This window comes from Lynx canadensis, chromosome F2 (assembly GCF_007474595.2).
Source record: "Lynx canadensis isolate LIC74 chromosome F2, mLynCan4.pri.v2, whole genome shotgun sequence".
NCBI lineage: Eukaryota > Metazoa > Chordata > Mammalia > Carnivora > Felidae > Lynx > Lynx canadensis.
The window spans coordinates 67,153,212-67,172,485 of NC_044320.2; the positions used below are offsets into that span (position 1 = coordinate 67,153,212).

The following is a 19,274-nucleotide window of genomic DNA, read 5'->3' on the forward strand; positions in this document are numbered from 1 at the left end:
ACAACGATTCCAGAATCAGACCACCTGAGTTAATTAATATCCCAGCTCTATTACTTTCTAGCTGAGCAAGTTAGTTACTTTTAGCCTGTTTCCCCATATATAAAGGAGGGTTAAAGACAACTCCTACTTCATAGTCTTGGTATGAATAGTAAGAGTAAGCAAAACACTTTTAACAGTACCTGGAATATAGTAAGTACTCAACTATTATAACTTATTTTTAAAATCTAATTTCTAGACCATGCCATGTGTGAACCATATATGGTTCATGGTGTTAAATTATGTTAGAATTCTTGAAAAGTTCATGGGAGTATAGGAATGAATTGAAAGAAACAATAACCTTACTTGTACATTCATTAATTGGAATACAGACTATTTGGTTTTCCAAATGGAGATTACCCTTTGGACACTTTTTTGGAGCCAGTTGGAAAGGTCATGATTAAAAGGAGAATGATACTTTGCATTTCTTAAAGTAAATCACTTTCCATTTTCACTAACTTCACTATGGACTATCTGTAAAAGTCAGACTGTTATTGAACTTAAATTACAGTAGGAATGTTTGGTTTTCATTTCAGTGTATGCTGGAAAAAGTTGGAAATTGGAATTTTGATATCTTTCTATTTGATAGACTAACAAATGGTAAGTGAAGAGTTTGACTTACTCAAATTAATGTGTACTCTAGATTGCTGCATTGATGGTACAGTCACTCGGGGGTTTATTGCTTTCATTTACTTAGGTTATGAGCCCTCTGCTGCCAACAGAACATCATTTTGTTCCTTCTTTAGTGACTGATCTATAAGCTCAAAGAATCACTCTCATAATTTTGTCTTTTCATTACTCTTGGTTAGCAGTAATCAAAAGTCATCATCATCATCATCACTTGGCTATCCATCCCTAATTAATGCTACTATTATAGATAACCCAAAGTGAAATTGTTACCTCATTATTTTGTTTTCCTGTTTTGGTTTCTTTTGGGTTGTGGTCATTTACAATGACATCTTCTGATACTGTATTTCAGCTTTGATAGCCACAGATATGTGGTAGATTAATGACATTTTAAAGATATCCTTTCTTTTAACTTTATGGTTCTCAGGCTTTTCTTTCTCTGTACACTTGAGAGATATGACATATGATCAACAGTGGTTCCCTATGACATGGCGTCTTCATGGTTGGGTGGAGATGAGCTTGTAGCTTCTTTAGGAGTCTTATCAGAATCTACAGAATATGAATGGTTTGAAAACACCAGGTGATTCTAATCTGTTTACTCCCTCCTGTGTTTTGTTTGGTTTTAGGGGCAAGGGTCATGTTTCCTTATTCTCTTTGGAACAGGATAAGGATTTCTTTTGAGAATCATTTTTATTTAGGGTAAAATTTTTGGCATAAAAAAATGGTACACATTATTCAACTAGACCGTACTTGTCTAAATATCTTTTTGCTTGTCTAAATATCCTTTTTTTTTTTTTTTTCAACGTTTATTTATTTTTGGGACAGAGAGAGATAGAGCATGAACAGGGGAGGGGCAGAGAGAGAAGGAGACACAGAATCGGAAACAGGCTCCAGGCTCTGAGCCATCAGCCCAGAGCCTGACGCGGGGCTCGAACTCACAGACCGCGAGATCGTGACCTGGCTGAAGTCGGATGCTTAACCGACTGCGCCACCCAGGCGCCCCTAAATATCCTTTTAATAAGTGAAACGGGGCTCCTGGGTAGCTCAGTTGGTTAAGCATCTCACTCAATTTCGGCTCAGGTCATGATCTCATGATTCTAGAAATTGAGCCCCACAGTGGGCTCTGTGCTGACTGTGGAGCCTGCTTGGGATTCTCTCTCCCTCTCTCTTCCCCTCCTGCACACACACACACACACTCTCTCTCTCTCTCTCAAAATAAATAAATAAACCTTAATAAAAGTAAAGCAGATTGGAAAGTACACTGAGAGGAAGCCACTTCTGAGTGTTTAGAATGAAGTGGGCCACCTGGGTGGCTCAGTCAATTGAACATCCAACTCTTGATTTCAGCTCAGGTTGTGATCCCAGGGTTGTGGGATTGAGCCCTGCGCCGGGCTCCACTCGGAGCATGGAACTTGCTTGAGATTCTCTCTCTCCCTCTGCCTCCCCCTCCCCTGCTCATGCATTCACATTCTTTCTGTCTGTCTCTGTGTCTCTCTCTCTCTCAAATTAAAAAAAAAATTTTTTTTTAGAGTGAATTAAATATGTAGTTCACTGCTATGTACTTTGAAATCACCTTTTTGTTTTCTTTTTTTCTTTGGAATGAAGCTCCTTTCATAAGGAAGCTAAATGTGGGAAATGGGCAAGCAGATACAACTCTAGTCATCTTGAGAATCAATGTGGGTCTAGCTTTTTAGTATCACTACATTATTCCCTGTAAGCTGTGTGACCATGTAAAGTCCATGTAAAGAAAATAGCTTTGAGATCACCTTCTATTTGTCTGTACACTGTTGACAGAAAATAAATCGGACTGATCCTCAGCAAAATTGAAAAACAATGAATTCTGTTTTATCAGCACAGTCCCCCTCCTGCTTCCCTGCCATTTTGGGTTTTTTTTTTTTTTTTTTCCTTTTCTCTTTCTCTTCTACCTCTCCTTTGCCCTTGGGTGACTGTTTTCTGCCTTTCTCTGGCCCCACTTGGCATGTCCACACAAAATGCTCTAGTATCGTTTACACAGTTGTCTTTCCCTTCAGCCTTCCCTTTTTAAAACATGTAGATGGCAAAATATCAGGTGACTCATCTTCTTCTAGATCTGGGAAATTCCTTTTTTCTAACTTAATATGAATATTACTTCAGTTATTATCCCAAGATAAATGTAGATCAAACCATGCCACCCTTCACACCTTCCAGGTTTAGCCTTCTATAAACTGTAATTGCTCCTCACCTGCTATTAGTCTGCTGGGACACTTTTACTCATTGAAATAGCTGTTTGTTTTCTAAATTCCATTTTTAAAAAGTACATATCTGCTAGTCAGGGGTCTTGGTGATGAAAGTAGAGTGAGGTTGAAAGTGTGGGATGGGCAGAATAGCTTTCATGTTAATCACCTCATTACTTTTTGTGACGATGATGGCTGAATGGTTTCTTCTTAGGGTTGGTTGTTAGCAGGTAACTACACACCTGTGATTTTACAGATGGTGATACACATATTCATGTAACGAGAGCCACCCAAAAGTTACGGGAATTCTATACATGAAGAGCAAATGGGCAAGAAAAATTTTTTAACTTTCATTATTTTATTAGAAATGCTTTCCTTTTAAAAGTGCTTAGCCAGAAATGAATTCTGGATAATATATATGTATGGTATCCAAGTGTATAGTTTTCCTTTGTTGCTTACCGATCCCGTGCTTTCTGTATTTCTTACTCTGGCAATTCGCCAGATGACATAGTAGGGGGAACGCAGAGAAGAGGTAAAACTCAGTGATTCCCACCAAGACAAAGGGTCCCACCTTGTCCACTGCAAGGAGGAAAATACGTATCATCTGGTAGGATATATTTGGCATTCCTTTTATAGGAATGAGAGGTTATGTGTAAAATAGCAAGATAGGGTTTGTCACCCCCGAGATCTACCTGGCATGTGAGGACCCTCGTTACCAGGTGTGTGTCATGGCAGCCTCATCCTCCTGGCTGCCATCTGGAATCACACCTAAGAACTATCAATGACCCTTACATGTACCTTGAGCAGTTCTATCTTTGGATACATGTTTATGAAGGAGGCTCTTCTATAAGCACAATTTTCTTTTCCAAGAAAGTGTTTCCATTTTTGTATAAAGTAAGTTCTTCTGTGCAAGAAGAACAGGTAAGCATTACTTGTTTTGAAATGTTTGACTTGTGTTCTTATTCACTGGTATTAAAATAGTCCGTTGGTATCTTAAAAACTAGAAATAAGAAACAATGTTACACGCAGTTTTCCAATTAGATATGGGTAGTACACTTTGTTAGACTGGTTTTTGTCTGATTCTTTTGAAGTTCTTGGCGGAAGACATTATATGTATTGCAGATTGCCCGAATTCCAGAAGATATTTTTACCATTAGATTGCAGCTTTCTTAAAACTTATTCAAGACCTAGAAATTGGTAATTTGTCTCATTAGGTTTGCAAAACAAGTTTGGGAGAATGCTATCATAACCTAAACATACAGAATAAATACACATTCTTTTTTACTGAGATATAATTGACATATGATGTTATATTAGTCTCAGATGTACAACATAATGATTTGACATTTATATACATTACAAAAGATTACCACAGAAGTAGTTACCATCCGTCACCATAAAAAGTTATTACAATATTATCGCCTATATTCCCTATGCTGTACTTTACATCTCTGTGACATATTTATTTTATAACTGGAATTTTGTACCTCTTAATCCCTTTCACCTGTTCTCCCCATTCCTCCACCTCCTTGGCAATCATGTTTGTTCTCTGTAAGTCTGTTTCTGTTGTTTTGTTTGTTCATTTGTTTTTTAGATTCCAGATATAAGCAAAATCATATGGTGTTTGTCTTTCTCTATCTGAATTATTTTACTTAGCATAATTCCCTCTAGGTCCATCCATGTTATCACAAATGGCTGAGTAATGTGCCATTACAATAATGTTCCATTGTTTTGTGCTTTCAGCTCTCACATTTAGGTCTTGAGTCCATACTTTGTGTATTTTTGCACATGGTATGGGAAAGTAGTCAAGTTTCATTCTTTTACATGCAGCAGTTCAGCTTTTCCAACACCATTTATTGAAGAGACTGTTTTTTTCCCCATTGTATATTCTTGCCTCCTTTGTCATAGATTAATTGACCATTAAAGCATGGATTTATTTTGGGCTCTCCGTTATGCTCCACTGATCTATATGTCTCCTTTTGTGCTGGCACCATATCGTTGATTACTGTAGCTTTGTAATGTAGTTTGAAATCTGGGAACATGATACCTCAGCTCTGGTGTTCCTTCTCAAGATTGCTTTGACTATTGGGGATCTTTTGTGGTTCCGTACAAATGTTAGGATTATTTTTCTAATTCTGTGAAAAATGCTATTGGTATTTTTATGGAGATGGCATTGAATCTGTAGATTGCTTTGGACAGTAGGGACATTTTAACCATATTATTCCAGTTCATGAGCATGGTACATCTTTCAATTTCTTTGTGGCATCTTCAATTTTTTTCATCAATGTCTTATAGGTTTTCAGAGTACAGATTTTCCAACTCCTTTGTTACATTTATTCCTAGGTATTTTCTTTTCGATGCAATTATAAGTGGGATTATTTTATTAATTTCTCTTTCTGGTAATTACTAGTATATAGAAGTACAACATATCTGTATGTTAATTTTGTATCCTGCAACTTTGCTGAGTTCATTTGTAGTTCTAATAGTTTTTTGGTAGAGTCTATAGGGTTTTCTTTATATATAGGATTATGACATCTGCAAGTAGTGACAGTTTACTTATTCCTTCACAATCTAGATGCCTTTTATTTCTTTTTCTTTTCTGATTGCTGTGTTTTGTACTTCCAGTACCGTGTTGAATAACAGTGTCAAGAATGGGCATCCTTGTTTTGTTCTTAGAAGGAAAGCGTTCAGCCTTTCACCATTGAGAATGATGTTACCTGTGGGTTTGTCATATGTGGCCTTTTTTATATTGAGATATGTTCCCTCTGTACCCACTTTGTTGAGAGTTTTTATCATAAATGGATGTTGAATTTTGTCAAATGGTTTTCCTACATCTGTTGAGATGATCATATGCTTTTTATCCTTCATTTTGTTAAGGTAGTATATCCTGTTGATGCATTTGCAAATGTGGAACCATCCTTATATTCCTGGAATAAATCCCACATGAACATGGTGTTTGATCCTTTCACTATATTGTAGAATTTGGTTTGGTCATATTTGGTTAAGTATTTTTGTAAATATGTTCATCAAGAATATTGGACTGTAATTTCTTTTTTTGTACAAAGTGTCTTTGTCTACTTTTGGTGTCGGGGTAATGTTGGCCTTGTAGAATGAATACAGAAACAATCCTTCCTCTTTAATTTTTTGAAATACTTTGAGAAGGATAGGTACTTACTCTTCTCTCAGTGTTTGGTAGAACCCACCTGTGAGAAGCCATTTGGTCTTGGACTTTTGTTAGTTGGGAGTTTTTTGATTACTGATTCATTTCATTGCTAGTAATTGGTCTGTTCAAATTTCCTATTTCTTTGTGATTCAATCTTAGAAGATTATGTATGTAGGAATTTATCCATTTCTTCTAGGTTGTCCAGTCTGTTGGCATCTACTTGTTTTAGTAGTCTCTTACCAGCTGTATTTTTATGGTGTCTTTTGTATCTTCTCCTCTTTCATTTCTGATGTTACTTACTTGAATCCTGCCTCTTTTTCTCTTGATGAGCCTGTCTAAAGGTTTATCAACTTTATCTTTTCAAAGAATCAGCTCTTAATTTTATTAATCATTTCTATTATTTTTTAATTATTTCATTTATTTCTACTCTTTATTATTTCCTTCCTTTAATTATTTCATTTATTTCTACTCTTTATTATTTCCTTCCTTCTACTAACTTTGGGCACTGTTTGTTCCTCTTTTTTCTCATTCCCTTAAGTGTAAGCTTAGATTGTTTATTTCACATTTTTCTTAATGGTTTGGTAGGCTTTATCACTATAAACTGCTTCTGCAGGGCACCTGGGTGGCTCAGTCACTTAAGCATCCAACTCTTGATATCAGCTCAGGTCATGATCTCTCAGTTTGTGAGTTTGAGCCCTGCATTGGGCTCTGCATTGACAGTGTGGAGCCTTCTTGAGATTCTGTTTCTGTCTCTCTCTATCTCTGCCTCTCTCTCTCTTCTCCCCCCTCACTCTCCCTCTCTCTCACACACTCTCTCTCCCTCTCAATAAATAAATAAACTTAAAAAAAAAACATTTTTGCTGTGCATCTTCTATTTTGGAACATTATATTTTAATTTTCATTTGACTCAATTCAGTTGTTTGAATTCCTCTTTCATTTCTCCATTGACGTCTTGATTGTTTATTGGCATGTTGTTTAGCATCCACATGTTTGTGTTTTTTCCAGTATTTTTTTTCTTGTAATTGATCTAGTTTCATACTGTTGTGGTTGGAAAAGATGCTTGATGTAATTTCAGTTTTAAATTTATTGAGACTTGTTTTGTGGCCTAACGTGATCTCTCCTGGAGAATACAATGTTTCATGTGCGTCTCCAAAGAATGTGTATTCTTTTTTAATTTTTTGTTTTTTGTTTTTGCTGTTCAGTTTGGATGATTTCCAATACCCTGAAATCCTAGATCACTGATCTGTGCTTCTGCATCATCTCATCTGCTGTTGATTCCCTCTACCGTGTTTTCCATTTTAGTTAATGTATTCTTCAGCTCTGATGCATTCTTTTTTATATTTCTTATCTCTGCTGAAGTTCTCACTGAGTTTATCTACTCTTCTCAAGTCTGGAGAGCATCCTTATGACCATTACTTTGAACTCTTCATAAGGTAGATCGCTTATTTCCATTTCATTTAGTTTTTTTTTTTTTTTTTGAGGTTTTGTCTTGTTCTTTCATTTGCAACATGTTCCTCTGTCTCCTCCTTTCCCTGCCTATTTTTGTTTGTATATATTAGGTAGATCAGCTGTGTCTCTGGGTCTTGAACATGTAACCTTATATAGAAGGCATCCTGTGAGGCGTAAACACCACCCCACCCCCTGTTAACTATACCCAGGCACTCCAGGGATTTCCCCTGTGTGGGCTGCATGTGCCCTCCTTTGTGGCTGGATCACAAATTATGTGGGCACACTGGTACCACTTTTGTGGGGTTCCAGTCCCAGCTGAGGCGACTCAGTGTGGTGGGACAGTAGCCACTTTTGGGGGGACAGGCACCAGTCTCAGTTGAGGCTCTCTGCTGAGTGCAACAGGAGGGGAACCACTTTGGAAGGGTATCCCCCAGGAAGGGAAGGTTGGGCTGGACAGGTCCACAGGTTGACATCTGGTCAGGGTAAGCAGTGCTAGAAAGGTAAATGGATAGTGTCAGAACTGGTGCCCGCCAGCATCAGCCCAGCAAGGCAGAAGGAAGGCAAGAAAAATGGTGCCATTCAGTGCTTCCTTCCTGGAGAAAGTTCCTACAGAGCCCTGACCCTACTGCACAAGCCCTAAAATTAGTCAGTGAATCTCCTTCAGTTATGGCTTAGGTGCTGTTTAGCATGTATTGCTTCTGTTCTGGTCTCAGCCAAGTGTTTATATGCAGGCCTTTTAAGAGTGGAATCTTGGCTTCCCACAGCCGGCCAGCTCTCCTGGAGTTAAGCTTCACTGATTTTCAAGGCTTCTGGACATAAGGCATGCTGATTTCCAAAGCCAGATGTTATAGAGGCTTTTCTTCCTGGCACAGATCCCCAGGGCAGTGGGTACCTGATGTGGGGCTCAAACCCTTCACTTCTCAGGGAGGATCTCTCTACCTGTGATATCCCTCCTGCTTGTGGGTTATCAAGCTGGGCGTGTGGACCCCGACCAAATCACATCTCTGCTTTCTTGATGTGGCTTTTTCTTTACATCTTTAGCTGTGGAAGAGCTGTTCTGCTAGTCCCCAGATTGTTCTCAGTAAGAGTTACTCTGTATGTACTTGCAGTTTTGGTGTGTGGCCATTGCTTGACCTGAGCTCAGAATCCTCCTACTCTGCCATTTTCAGCAATTCCCACCCACTTTTTTAAATTGAGGTATAATTGACATATAACATTATATTAGCTTTAGGTGTACAATGTGAGGATTTAATATATGTATATATTTAAAACAATCACAAAAAATCTAACATCCATCACTATACATGGTTACATTTTTTTTGTGAGAACTCTTTAAGATCTATTCTCTCAACAACTTTCAAATATGTAATACAGTATTAATTATAGTCACCATGCTGTACGTTACATTCCCCAGACTTATTTTATAACTAGAAATTTGTACCTTTTGACCCTTTTCACTCATTTTGTCAACACCCCCAACTCTTGCCTCTGACAACCACCAATTTGTTCTCTGTATCTATGAGCTTGGTTTTTTTGTCTGTTAAAGATTCCACATAATAGTTAGATCATGGCATTTGTCTTTCTCTGTCTGACTTATTTCACTTAGCATAATGACCTCAAAACTCATCCATGTAGTTGTAAGTGGCAAGATTTCCTTCATTTTTATGGCTGAATAATATTCCATCGTATATGTATGCCATATCCTCTTTGTCCATTCATCTGTCTGTGGACCCTTAGGTTGCTTCCATTGGAAATAATGCTGCGCTGAGCAGAGGAGTGCGTATATCTTTTCGACTTAGTGTTTTCTTTTCTTTGGGTAAATAGAGGTCGACTTGCTGGATAATATGTTAGTTCTCTTTTTAAATTTTCGAGGAGCCTCCATTCTGTTTTCCATAGTGGCTGCACCAATTTACATTCCTACCAATAGTGCAATTTTCTCCACATCCTCACCAACACTTGCTATTTTTTGTCTTCTTGACAATAACCATTCTGACAGGTGTAGAGTGGTATCTCATTTATGGTTTTGATTTGTATTTCCGATGGCTAGTGATGTTGAGCATCTTTTCATCTGGCTCTTGGCCATCTGTATATCTTCTTTGGAAAAATGTCTACTCGTATCCTCTGCCTATATTAAACTGGGTTGTTTGTTTGAACTTACATTGTGAAATATCTATGTATATATCCAAGGAAAAGTGGGTTGTTACAGCAATAATAACAGGAATATAGCTCACTTCTTCACAAATGGTTCTAAACCAGATGGGCTCCTGTTTGTATCAGTATAGTGTTATCAGGATTCAAATACATTTTAACATTTAATTTCTTAAAAAAATAAAAGATTTGAAAAAGTTTTTTTGTTTAAGGTGCTATGTCAGGTTTTTAAAAAATAATCTCTTTTGGTCTCCTGCATCTTTTCCAGTGTTTCTCATGCAAATATTGTTCAATTAATTTATATTTTTCCTTAGCTGTGGGCTTCTGTTGACAATTGTGTAGGCAGTTTTGGGTAATGAAGTTAGCCCAGTGGTCCTTTAAAATTCTCCATAAATGTTATTACTATAAATATGCGATGTGAGAATAGTTAAGTCTTTTATAGATTTTTTTAAGAGTGATAGTTTCTTTAGAGAGCTGGTTTCTTTAGAATCATCTTTATGTTATTGTCTAAATTCTGGCAGTAATTTTTGAGCTTCTAACTCTTTAAAACGTACAGTTTTATATCATGTGTCCTAATAGAGGAAATGCACAAAACTTCGAGAAATATAATAGAAGGTATAAAAAATGGAGAGTTACATCTTGGAAGACAGACTAACCATTATAACAATGCTAGTATTTCCAGATTTCATGTCTATACTCACGTGACTCCAGTTGTCAGTGACAAAAGGGTGGAAGTTGAGGGTGAGATAGTCCTCACAGCAGGTAGCAGCTCTTTCAGAAAACTTAGCTTAGGGGAAGAGACAGGGTGGCAGCTGGAGGGAGCCAAGAGAGTCAAGTATTCTTTGTTGTTTGAAAGATAAAATCTAGAGCATGTCCTGAGTGCTGATGCTTATTGGAGCACTAGAAGGAGGGACTGAGGAGGGATATTTTGATTCAGGGGGAAGGAGGAGGCATGGGGGGGTGGTGTTGGTAGGTGGCACAGTTTCTGAGACACTCTGGAGGGATGGAGGGATTGGCTTTGGAAAGAAAAGGAAATGAGGGCTTGTATTTTTTCTGTGAAGTATGAGGCTGTTGAGAATGGGGGGGGGCGGAATTTGAGAAGAATAGAGAAAGCTTGAAAATAGGCATTTAAAGAGATAAAGAGTGGCACCTGGGTGTCTCGGTTGGGCATCCGACTTTGGGTCAGGTCACCATCCCCACATCGGGCTTGCTGCTGTCATTGCAGAGCCAGCTTCGGGTCCTCTACCCACCTCAGTTTCCCCTTCCCCCACTTGCGTGCATGCTCTCTCGCTCTCTCTCTCTCTCTCTCTCTCTCAAAAATAAATAAGCGTTAAAAACAGATAAAGAACTGTTTCACTAGAAAAACATAATAAGATTGCTGTATAATTGTTGACTGTGAACTTAGTGTTAGAATAGAATTCTATTTAGTTTTGTGACCACCCGCCCCTTCCAGCTACTCAGATTTCTTGCTACAAGTATGGGGTAGACAAGTGGTTGAGTTCAGAGTTTTGATCTTGAGGTCATTGGTCCCTCCTCCTAGCTCTGTACCTTAAAGAACAAACACAACCTCTAGTGAACAAGGTGCAGCTACCACAGTTGACTTTGATTGGACATCCTCATACAGTTAGTGATGTGGTAGAGGGATGTCTAGGTGGAGTTGGTGCAAAGTTTTCTACTGATTCTAATTACTTTGGTGTCTTTCAAAAAATTGATTTGAAAATGCTTATCTTCCAGTTATTTGGTTGTAGAAAAATGAAACAAAGCCCATTTTTTTCCTTAGAATGGAAAAAAGATATAAGAATTAAAGTTCACAGCTGGTAAAATTAAGGATGTACGTTTTAGATAGACAAAATGTAGGAATTTGTACTCTCTGTGTTATATTCAAAACCCATATTTGGAAGCACAATGCAATTATGCTAGTCTATATTTCCTACTAATCTCTCTTCTTTTTTCATTTTAGGAAATAGTCTAGTAAGTTTAACCTTTCATTTATTTAGTCTTCATGGATTAATTGAGTACTTCCATTTAGATATGATGAAACTTCGTAGATTTTTAGGTAAGTGATTCTAACCCGTTTAACAGAAATAACATTTGAACAAGAATCTGTTTTAAGTTTTCATCAGTTTTTTCAGTTAGCTATTGCTCTAAAACAGACTACCCTAAATTTTTGTGGCTTGGAATGACACACACTTACTCAGCTCCTGAGTCTGTGGGGCTGTTGAATGCTGCTTGTAGTCTAGCTGAGTTCATTTATGTACCTGCAGTTGACAACAGGCAGGCTACTCTGTGGGCCTGGACTGGAACCTCAGCTGGGACACTGGGCTTCATGTGACTCAGCTCTACATGGTCCCCCATTAAATTCAAAGGAGTCAGAGGAGTTTGGCCCCTTAATAAATTCATATTAAAAACAAAAAAAGAAGGAAATATATTTTATGACAAACTGAGCTTCTTCAAAGAGTGATGGGCAGTCTCCAAGGGAGCTGGCATACCCGGACCCCTGAAACTGGCTCTCCAGGTCTGGCTCTCCATCACTTCCACCCCATGCTGTTGGCCAAAGCAAGTCTGATAGGGGGTGAATGACACCTCTGTCCAGGAAGCTTTGAAGGTTCAAAGCACCCCATGCTGTTGGCCAAAGCAAGTCTGATAGGGGGTGAATGACACCTCTCGTCCAGGAAGCTTTGAAGGTTCAAAGCCATGAATGGAGGGCATGGTGAAGAAGTGGGACACTTTTGCAGTCAATCTCTTAGGTTGACCACAGCTTTGTCACAAAGATGACACAATTTCTGTCCTTTTTCCAAACTATGAAAGCTCAAACTTTAAAAGATTAGGTGCATTGCACTTAGGTGTTCTCTTTTTCTGATCCCAGAAATCTCTTTACGTTAAACTTAAAGATTATTTTTAATATGTTTAAATGTGCACGGTGATATTTGTATAAGACTGTTTTGCTAGGGAAAAAGCTGAACTTTTTTGCCAAATAAATATGTTAGAAGAAAATTAGCATGAGGATTATTTACTTTTTTTAAAAAAGAAGGTAATATTTTCTTTCCTCTTAAATACTGAACTAAGATAAATTTATTACCTAGGACTTTTGAGAGACTTTTCCTGCATATTTATTTCTAATTTGTATACCTGCAATACTCCACTAACAAATTGTGTAAATTATAAAACATATATAAAAATAGATATTAACAAGAGTAATTAAAAGGCTATTTGAAAGGATGGGTTAAAGTAAATACATAATTCTAATGCTCTTTCCTTCTCACCAGTGAGTCATGGTTCACCACTGTGGAATTGGCTCACTTTACTAGTGACCAGTAGATTACAGTGTTATGCCCTTGGGGCCATCCTGCAGGCTTGATGGCAACAGGGATAACTCTACCCCTAATCCTAGTCTCCTTTTTCATGAAAGCCTAACAGACATGGAGTAGAGACAGTAGGATTAAAAGAAGGTCCATCCCTACTACTGAAAAACTAATTCCAGTTCTGAAACGAATACCTCACTGATGATGCGCCCATGGGATCATCTTCATATGCCCTAATAACTATAATATTTTAGCTTCATAAAGTTTTTTGTTTACTGATAAATTTCTAGAGTCTAAAACAGTACTTGGGACAAGTGTTTGTTGAATGAATTGCAATGCTTTTAATGAAACTGAGAAACTCTTCTCAAATTACATTTGAAAGAGAGGAGTTTGGTACAATGATAGGTTCACATTTTAAAAGAGAAAAAGAGAGGCACCTGGGTGGCTCAGTCAGTCAAGCATCCGACTGCCGGCTCAGGTCATGATCTGATGGCTCGTGAGTTCGAGCGCCACATCAGGCTCTGTGCTCACAGCTCAGAGCCTGGAGCCTGTTACAGATTCTGTGTGTCTCCCTCTCTCTCTCTGCCCCTCCCCCGCTAGCACTCTGTCTCTCCCTCTCTCAAAAATAAGTAACACTTAAACAAATAAAAAAGAAAAATAAACAAAATATTTATTGTTTTGACATGAATACCTTCTGATAATTTCAAACAAGTTAGCAGCCACAGTGGTATTGATTCTTTGGACATACATGTGAGTTCTGAGTGATTGTCATCCATCTGAATCTGAACAACTAGCTGGTAGCCACATGAAGATTGTAAGTGGAAAACTCATAATTATCACAATTCTTGTACTTTGCACAGGCGTCCCACGTACAATTAAATTTGAGATCTTTTTTCTTTGATGCAGTTATGATTCAAGAAGATTACCACAGTCAGAACCCTTACCACAATGCGGTCCATGCTGCAGATGTTACTCAGGCCATGCACTGTTACTTAAAAGAACCTAAGGTAAGATGCTGACATTTACAGGGGGTGCGAATCCTAAGAAAATTCCTTGACTTACTTTCAAATACTTTTCCTTAAATGAGTGATTTGACTCAAAATCAGAGGCTTCCTTCACTAAACTGAGATCTGGCTGGATCAAGTTTCCCATCCTGGTTATATTTGTATAGCAGTTGGACAACTGAGTGATTGTTGAGAGAGAAGCTGGAGAAGTCCAGGTGATGTCTGGATCCGACGAAACCCCCAACTCTGTGTTAAGACGCTGGCATTTACACCAAGCTCCTTGTAACCTTCATGAGGGCCGCATAGCATTAGTCCAATTCAGAGAATGAATGGGGAGCTACAGAAGGGAAGCAGGAGACTTTCCCACACCTGTCAGAAGCTGTTTTGTTTTGGTGCACCATGAAAGAGCCTGGTGGCCCAAGCTAGGCAAGGGGCTTTGGGGAAGGAGAGAGGTAGACGGTCTGTAAGATCTCTTGGGAGTTAGAGTGCCTAGCCTATGGTGTCTGCATGCCTTTGGGGGAATGAAGCAGAGAGAAGAGTCAATGAAGACTGCGTGGGGCAGCTGAGTAGAGAGTGGAATTCTGTGAGAGAAAGTACGTAGAAAAGGGAGCAAGTTTTGGGGGTAAGGCTGGTAGAGATGATGACCTCCACTTTGGATATGTAGAGTTAAATGTGTTTGTGTGGTATCCAAATGCAGATGTTGAATAGAGAGTTGGATAAGAGAGTCTGGAGCAGAGAAGAGAATCTGTTGGAGATATAGATGTAGGGATCAACTGTAGATGGTAACGGAAAGCCGTGTTTGTCTTTGGATGTTTCCTACCCCCGATGGTCCTGAAATCACATTTGCTTACCCTCAGCCCTGTTTCTAAACTCTTCTCCCCCTGGGATCTGAGTTCCCACTAGATGTTAGAAGGGAAAGCAAGCTGACTAAATCAGATTGTGCTAATTGATGCCAGTTCTGAGAATATAGCCATGTGGTCACCAGTCTTGTCATTTTTCAAGAGATTGTGGAATATGTGAAAATACCCCAGTTTTTAAAGTATATACATCATGGCTTTTTTTAAAAAGCAACTTCATTGTGGTATCACTTGTATGCCACAATAAAATATATACATTTTATGGGTACATTTTTGACAAATGTATACTCCTGAGTGCCCGAATTTTCTAATTGAGCTTTTTAAAAAAACTCTGGGCCAAGGCTGAAGCCTCTGTTGAGAGTTTTTGGGAGAAACTGATAATCACCATACAGCCAGGTAAATGGAATGATGAAGGTAAGTGTCATGTTCTGTGAGACACAGAGGAGGTTAATTAAGCTGGTGCACAGGTCTGTGAAGGTGGCTCCCCTCCCATCTTCCACTGGCCACACCCAACCAGAAGCCAGGGGCGTGGAAGGTAAGGGCTGATGCCAGGCACTGGGCAAGGTGAGAGTGCGAAGGGTGTGGTAAAAATGAATAAAAATGCTGCCTTACCTGTGCAGCTCTGGCAGCACTAATTTTAAGTTTTGTTGTTTTTTTTTTTTTTTGCCTATGTATCTGATATTTCTTATTTTAAATACTTTTTGCCTTATGCAGCTTTGATTACACTTATTTGAAATACTTGGCTCCTAGGTGGCTCAGTCAGTTAAGCGTCTGACTCTTGATTTTGGCTCAAGGTCACGAACTTATGGTTTGTTTCTGTGCTGTCACAGAGCCTGCTTGGGATGCTCTCTCTTCCTCTCTCTCTGCCTCTTCCCCGCTTGTGAGTGTGTTCACATGCGCTCGCTCACACTCTCTCTCTCTCCCTCCTTCCCTCCCTCTCTCCCTCCTTCCCTCCCTCTCCCTCCCTCTTTCTCTCTCAAGTATTTTTTTTTTAAATACTTTTCATGGTTAACATAGTTAGTGAACTTAGTCAAAGCTTCAGTGAAGGAGATAAAATCACTAAGCCCTAAAATGCAAAAATTCCTTTCTCCTTTATTGTAGTTTACATTTTAAAATAGACTCATTCAGTTTTAAAAGTACATTCTAAAAAAAGCCTTAAGATTGTATCTCTTACTGCCTGGGCTTTCACAAGGCTTCACACTTTCAAGTGCTTTCATTCAGTACATTTTCCTGGTGCTAGGAATCCAGTGGTAAACAGGACAGGAAAGGTCCCAGTGGGGGAAGCAGTCATTAGACAAATAAATAGAATGTTGACATATATTGTAGTAATTACTGCTGTGAAGGAATCTAAATCGAGGAATGTGCTGGAGAGTGACCAGAGAATGGCAAGCATTTACAGCTGTAGATAAGGTGGTCAGAAACCACGTAAACTGAAAGGAAAAATTTGAGAAGGAGTCACCTATAGAAAAATGCAGGTGCAGAGGGAATCAAATAGAAAGGCTTAAATATAGTATTTAGTGAGAAACCTGCTTTCCGGGCACCTGGGTGGCTCAGTCAGTTAGGCGTCCGACTTTAGCTCAGGTCAAGATCTCATAGTTTGTGAGTTCCAGCCCTGCGTCTGGCTCTGTGCTGACAGCTTGGAGCCTGAAACCTGCTTCGGATTCTGTGTCTCCTTCTCTCTCGGCCCACCCACCCCTACTCACGCTCTGTCTCTCTCTGTCCCTCAAAGAATGAATAAACATTTTAAAAAAACAAAAGAGGGGCGCCTGGGTGGCTCGGTCGGTTGAGCGGCCTACTTCGGCTCAGGTCATGATCTCACAGTCCGTGAGTTCGAGCCCCACGTCGGGCCCTGGGCTGACAGCTCAGAGCCTGGAGCCTGTTTCAGATTCTGTGTCTCCCTCTCTCTCTGCCCCTCCCCTGTTCATGCTCTGTCTCTCTCTGTCTCAAAAATAAATAAACGTTAAAAAAAAAAAATTAAAAAAAAAAAAAAGAAATCTGCTTTCAGTTTTTATATATGATTTCTGTGTAAGAGCTAATTCCTGGACTCTTAAGTGCAAAAAGAAATACTCAAAGCCCCCCCAAATTGCTAGAAAGTTAGGGCAAAGTTCCTTCTTTCTGTACTTGACATCAGCCTTAACTTGAGTGTTTACTTTCTGTGTTTTCATAGCTGAGCTTAGATTATAATTTTGTTCCAGTTGAGCCTATTAGCACCTAATAGCAACAATAAAAACAGTGACGTTTTTTGTTGAACACAGGAAAACTCAGCATTACTAGTTTTTTATTTGGAAAAGGGCCCTGATGATAGCTTTGCAGACGTCTCCATCAAATGGTTTGCAGTTTCTTCTTCACACAGCTTGTTGTTACTGTCCGGCATTACCAGATACAGTTAAAGGAATGGAAATAACAGTAGCCTTGTTTTGTTTTGTTTTGTTTTTTTAATTTTTTTTTTACATTTATTTATTTTTGAGAGAAAGAGAGAGCATGAGTGGGGAGAAGCAGAGAGAGGGAGACACAGAATCCGAAGCAACAGTTGCCTTGTTTTTAACCCACTTTAAAAATTGTCTTAATATCGTTGGCTTGTCTTTATTATAAAGGTAATCATTATTTTTTTTTACTACTGACAGTTTGTTATTTATCATTGACCGTTTCAGTCAGGTAATTAACTTACCCCTTGTGATTATTTTATTGTATCAGCTAAGATCTGCAATGATTATTGAGAGTAACATTATAATTGCTCGCTTACACGATCACTTTTTCTGAGGTGACTATATTGTGAATGCTGTTCTGACTATATCCACCTGTTGGGAGAGGATTTTCTTAATAGAGTGGATATAGACTGCCCCAGGATTACTCAGCTTCCTTAAAGACCTCAGAAATAATGTTACAGTTTGGATTCTAATTTTTTTTTTAACGTTTATTTATTTTTGAGACAGAGAGAGACAGAGCATGAATGGGGGAGGGTCAGAGAGAGGGAGACACAGAATGTGAAACAGGCTCCAGGCTCTGAGCCATCAGCCCAGGGCCCGACGCGGGGCTCGAACTCACAGACCTCGAGATCATGACCTGAGCCAAAGTCGGCCTCTTAACCGACTGAGCCACCCAGGTGCCCCTACAGTTTGGATTCTTAATTGAAGTCTAGTAACCAATTTGTTGATGAATAAGCGCCTTCAGTCATAGGTCTTATGTAATTGTACACTTAAAACTCTGATAATGTGAGCGTAGATCTCACATTAAGTGTTCTTACTGCAATAAAAAAAAGTTGAAAGACCTCATAGGTCTTCTGTTGGTAGCAACTACGGTAATAAACATACAGAAACCTGTGTTTGTTTTAAACCCATTTCTCAAAAAAGATCATTTATACTTTGGCTGTCATTTTGAGTAAGTCTGTCTCAAATGAACACAGTGTAAGAACAAGGTCTGTAAACTCTGTGTGGATGGGAACACACATCATATTCCACCTCTCCCTCGTGTCGTGATGAGGACAGCACCTGGCAGGTGCTTGGTGCCCTTAATGAACAGTCTGAAAAACATGAAGGGGGAGGAGACTCGACACTACCATTTGAGGCAAATTCAAAACTACTGTAATGGTACAGAGTTTATTTCAGATATGTCTGTAATTAATTCTTTTGTCCCACTTCAGCTTGCCAGTTCTGTAACCCCTTGGGATGTCTTGCTGAGCTTAATTGCAGCTGCCACTCACGATCTGGATCATCCAGGTGTTAATCAACCTTTCCTTATTAAAACTAACCATTACTTGGCAACTTTATACAAGGTCAGTGCAATTTTATCATGAGATTTAATATTCTTGCATTCTGGAAACTGTTTTAATGGAGTCAAAGTAGTAAACAGATTGTCCATGAACATTAGAATTTTAACCAGGTTAATATCACCTACAGATAATTCTTTATGTTCAGAAAGAGACTCGCTATTAAATAACTCAGATATGCCCCTTTTTGTAGAATACCTCAGTACTGGAAAATCACCACTGGAGATCTGCAGTGGGATTATTGAGAGAATCTGGCTTATTCTCACATATGCCATCAGAAAGCAGGTAGGTTGGATTAAGACACATTTAATTTGTTATGAACTATGGAAATTAAGTTGGCAAAACAATTTTATAAAGGTTTCAAAATTATTCAGGTGTTCCCCCAGTTTTCAGTTTTTGTTTAATGGCTGAATTATTTTATCTTAAAAGTTTATATCAAAATTCTAGTAATTTAAACCTGTTCTGCAGTGAAGACAGTAGTATTTTTTTAGTGTTTTTTTTTTTATGGATCATTCCATAGATTTGAGTATTACAAAATTCACTCCAAATACACAGTGCCTCATAGTTTACTATTTATGTAAATAGTGTTACATGTTTCCATTTTATGCTCATTTGAATAAAACCTTATGTTCTAGGTATAAAGAAATTAATTATTCTGCATCATAAATACCCTCATTAAAAGTTTCAGGAAGTTTTCAAAATCTATAAG

General features: G+C 38.6%; 1 protein-coding gene across 8 annotated transcripts in view; it reads left to right on the top strand.

Annotated features, from left to right (window-relative positions):
- PDE7A (phosphodiesterase 7A) overlaps window positions 1–19,274 on the top strand; it is a 139,164-nt gene that overhangs the window by 94,028 nt on the left and 25,862 nt on the right. For all 8 annotated transcript variants that reach the window (XR_003966352.1, XR_003966355.1, XR_003966354.1 and 5 more), the window contains exons 5-9: window positions 573–636; window positions 11,597–11,692; window positions 13,845–13,945; window positions 18,440–18,571; window positions 18,759–18,850. Coding sequence is in view for 1 of the 8 variants with exons in the window: in XM_030304369.1 (XP_030160229.1) it covers window positions 573–636; window positions 11,597–11,692; window positions 13,845–13,945; window positions 18,440–18,571; window positions 18,759–18,850 (485 nt within the window). In the remaining 7 variants the exon portion in view is untranslated. The remainder of the gene's footprint in view (window positions 1–572; window positions 637–11,596; window positions 11,693–13,844; window positions 13,946–18,439; window positions 18,572–18,758; window positions 18,851–19,274) is intronic.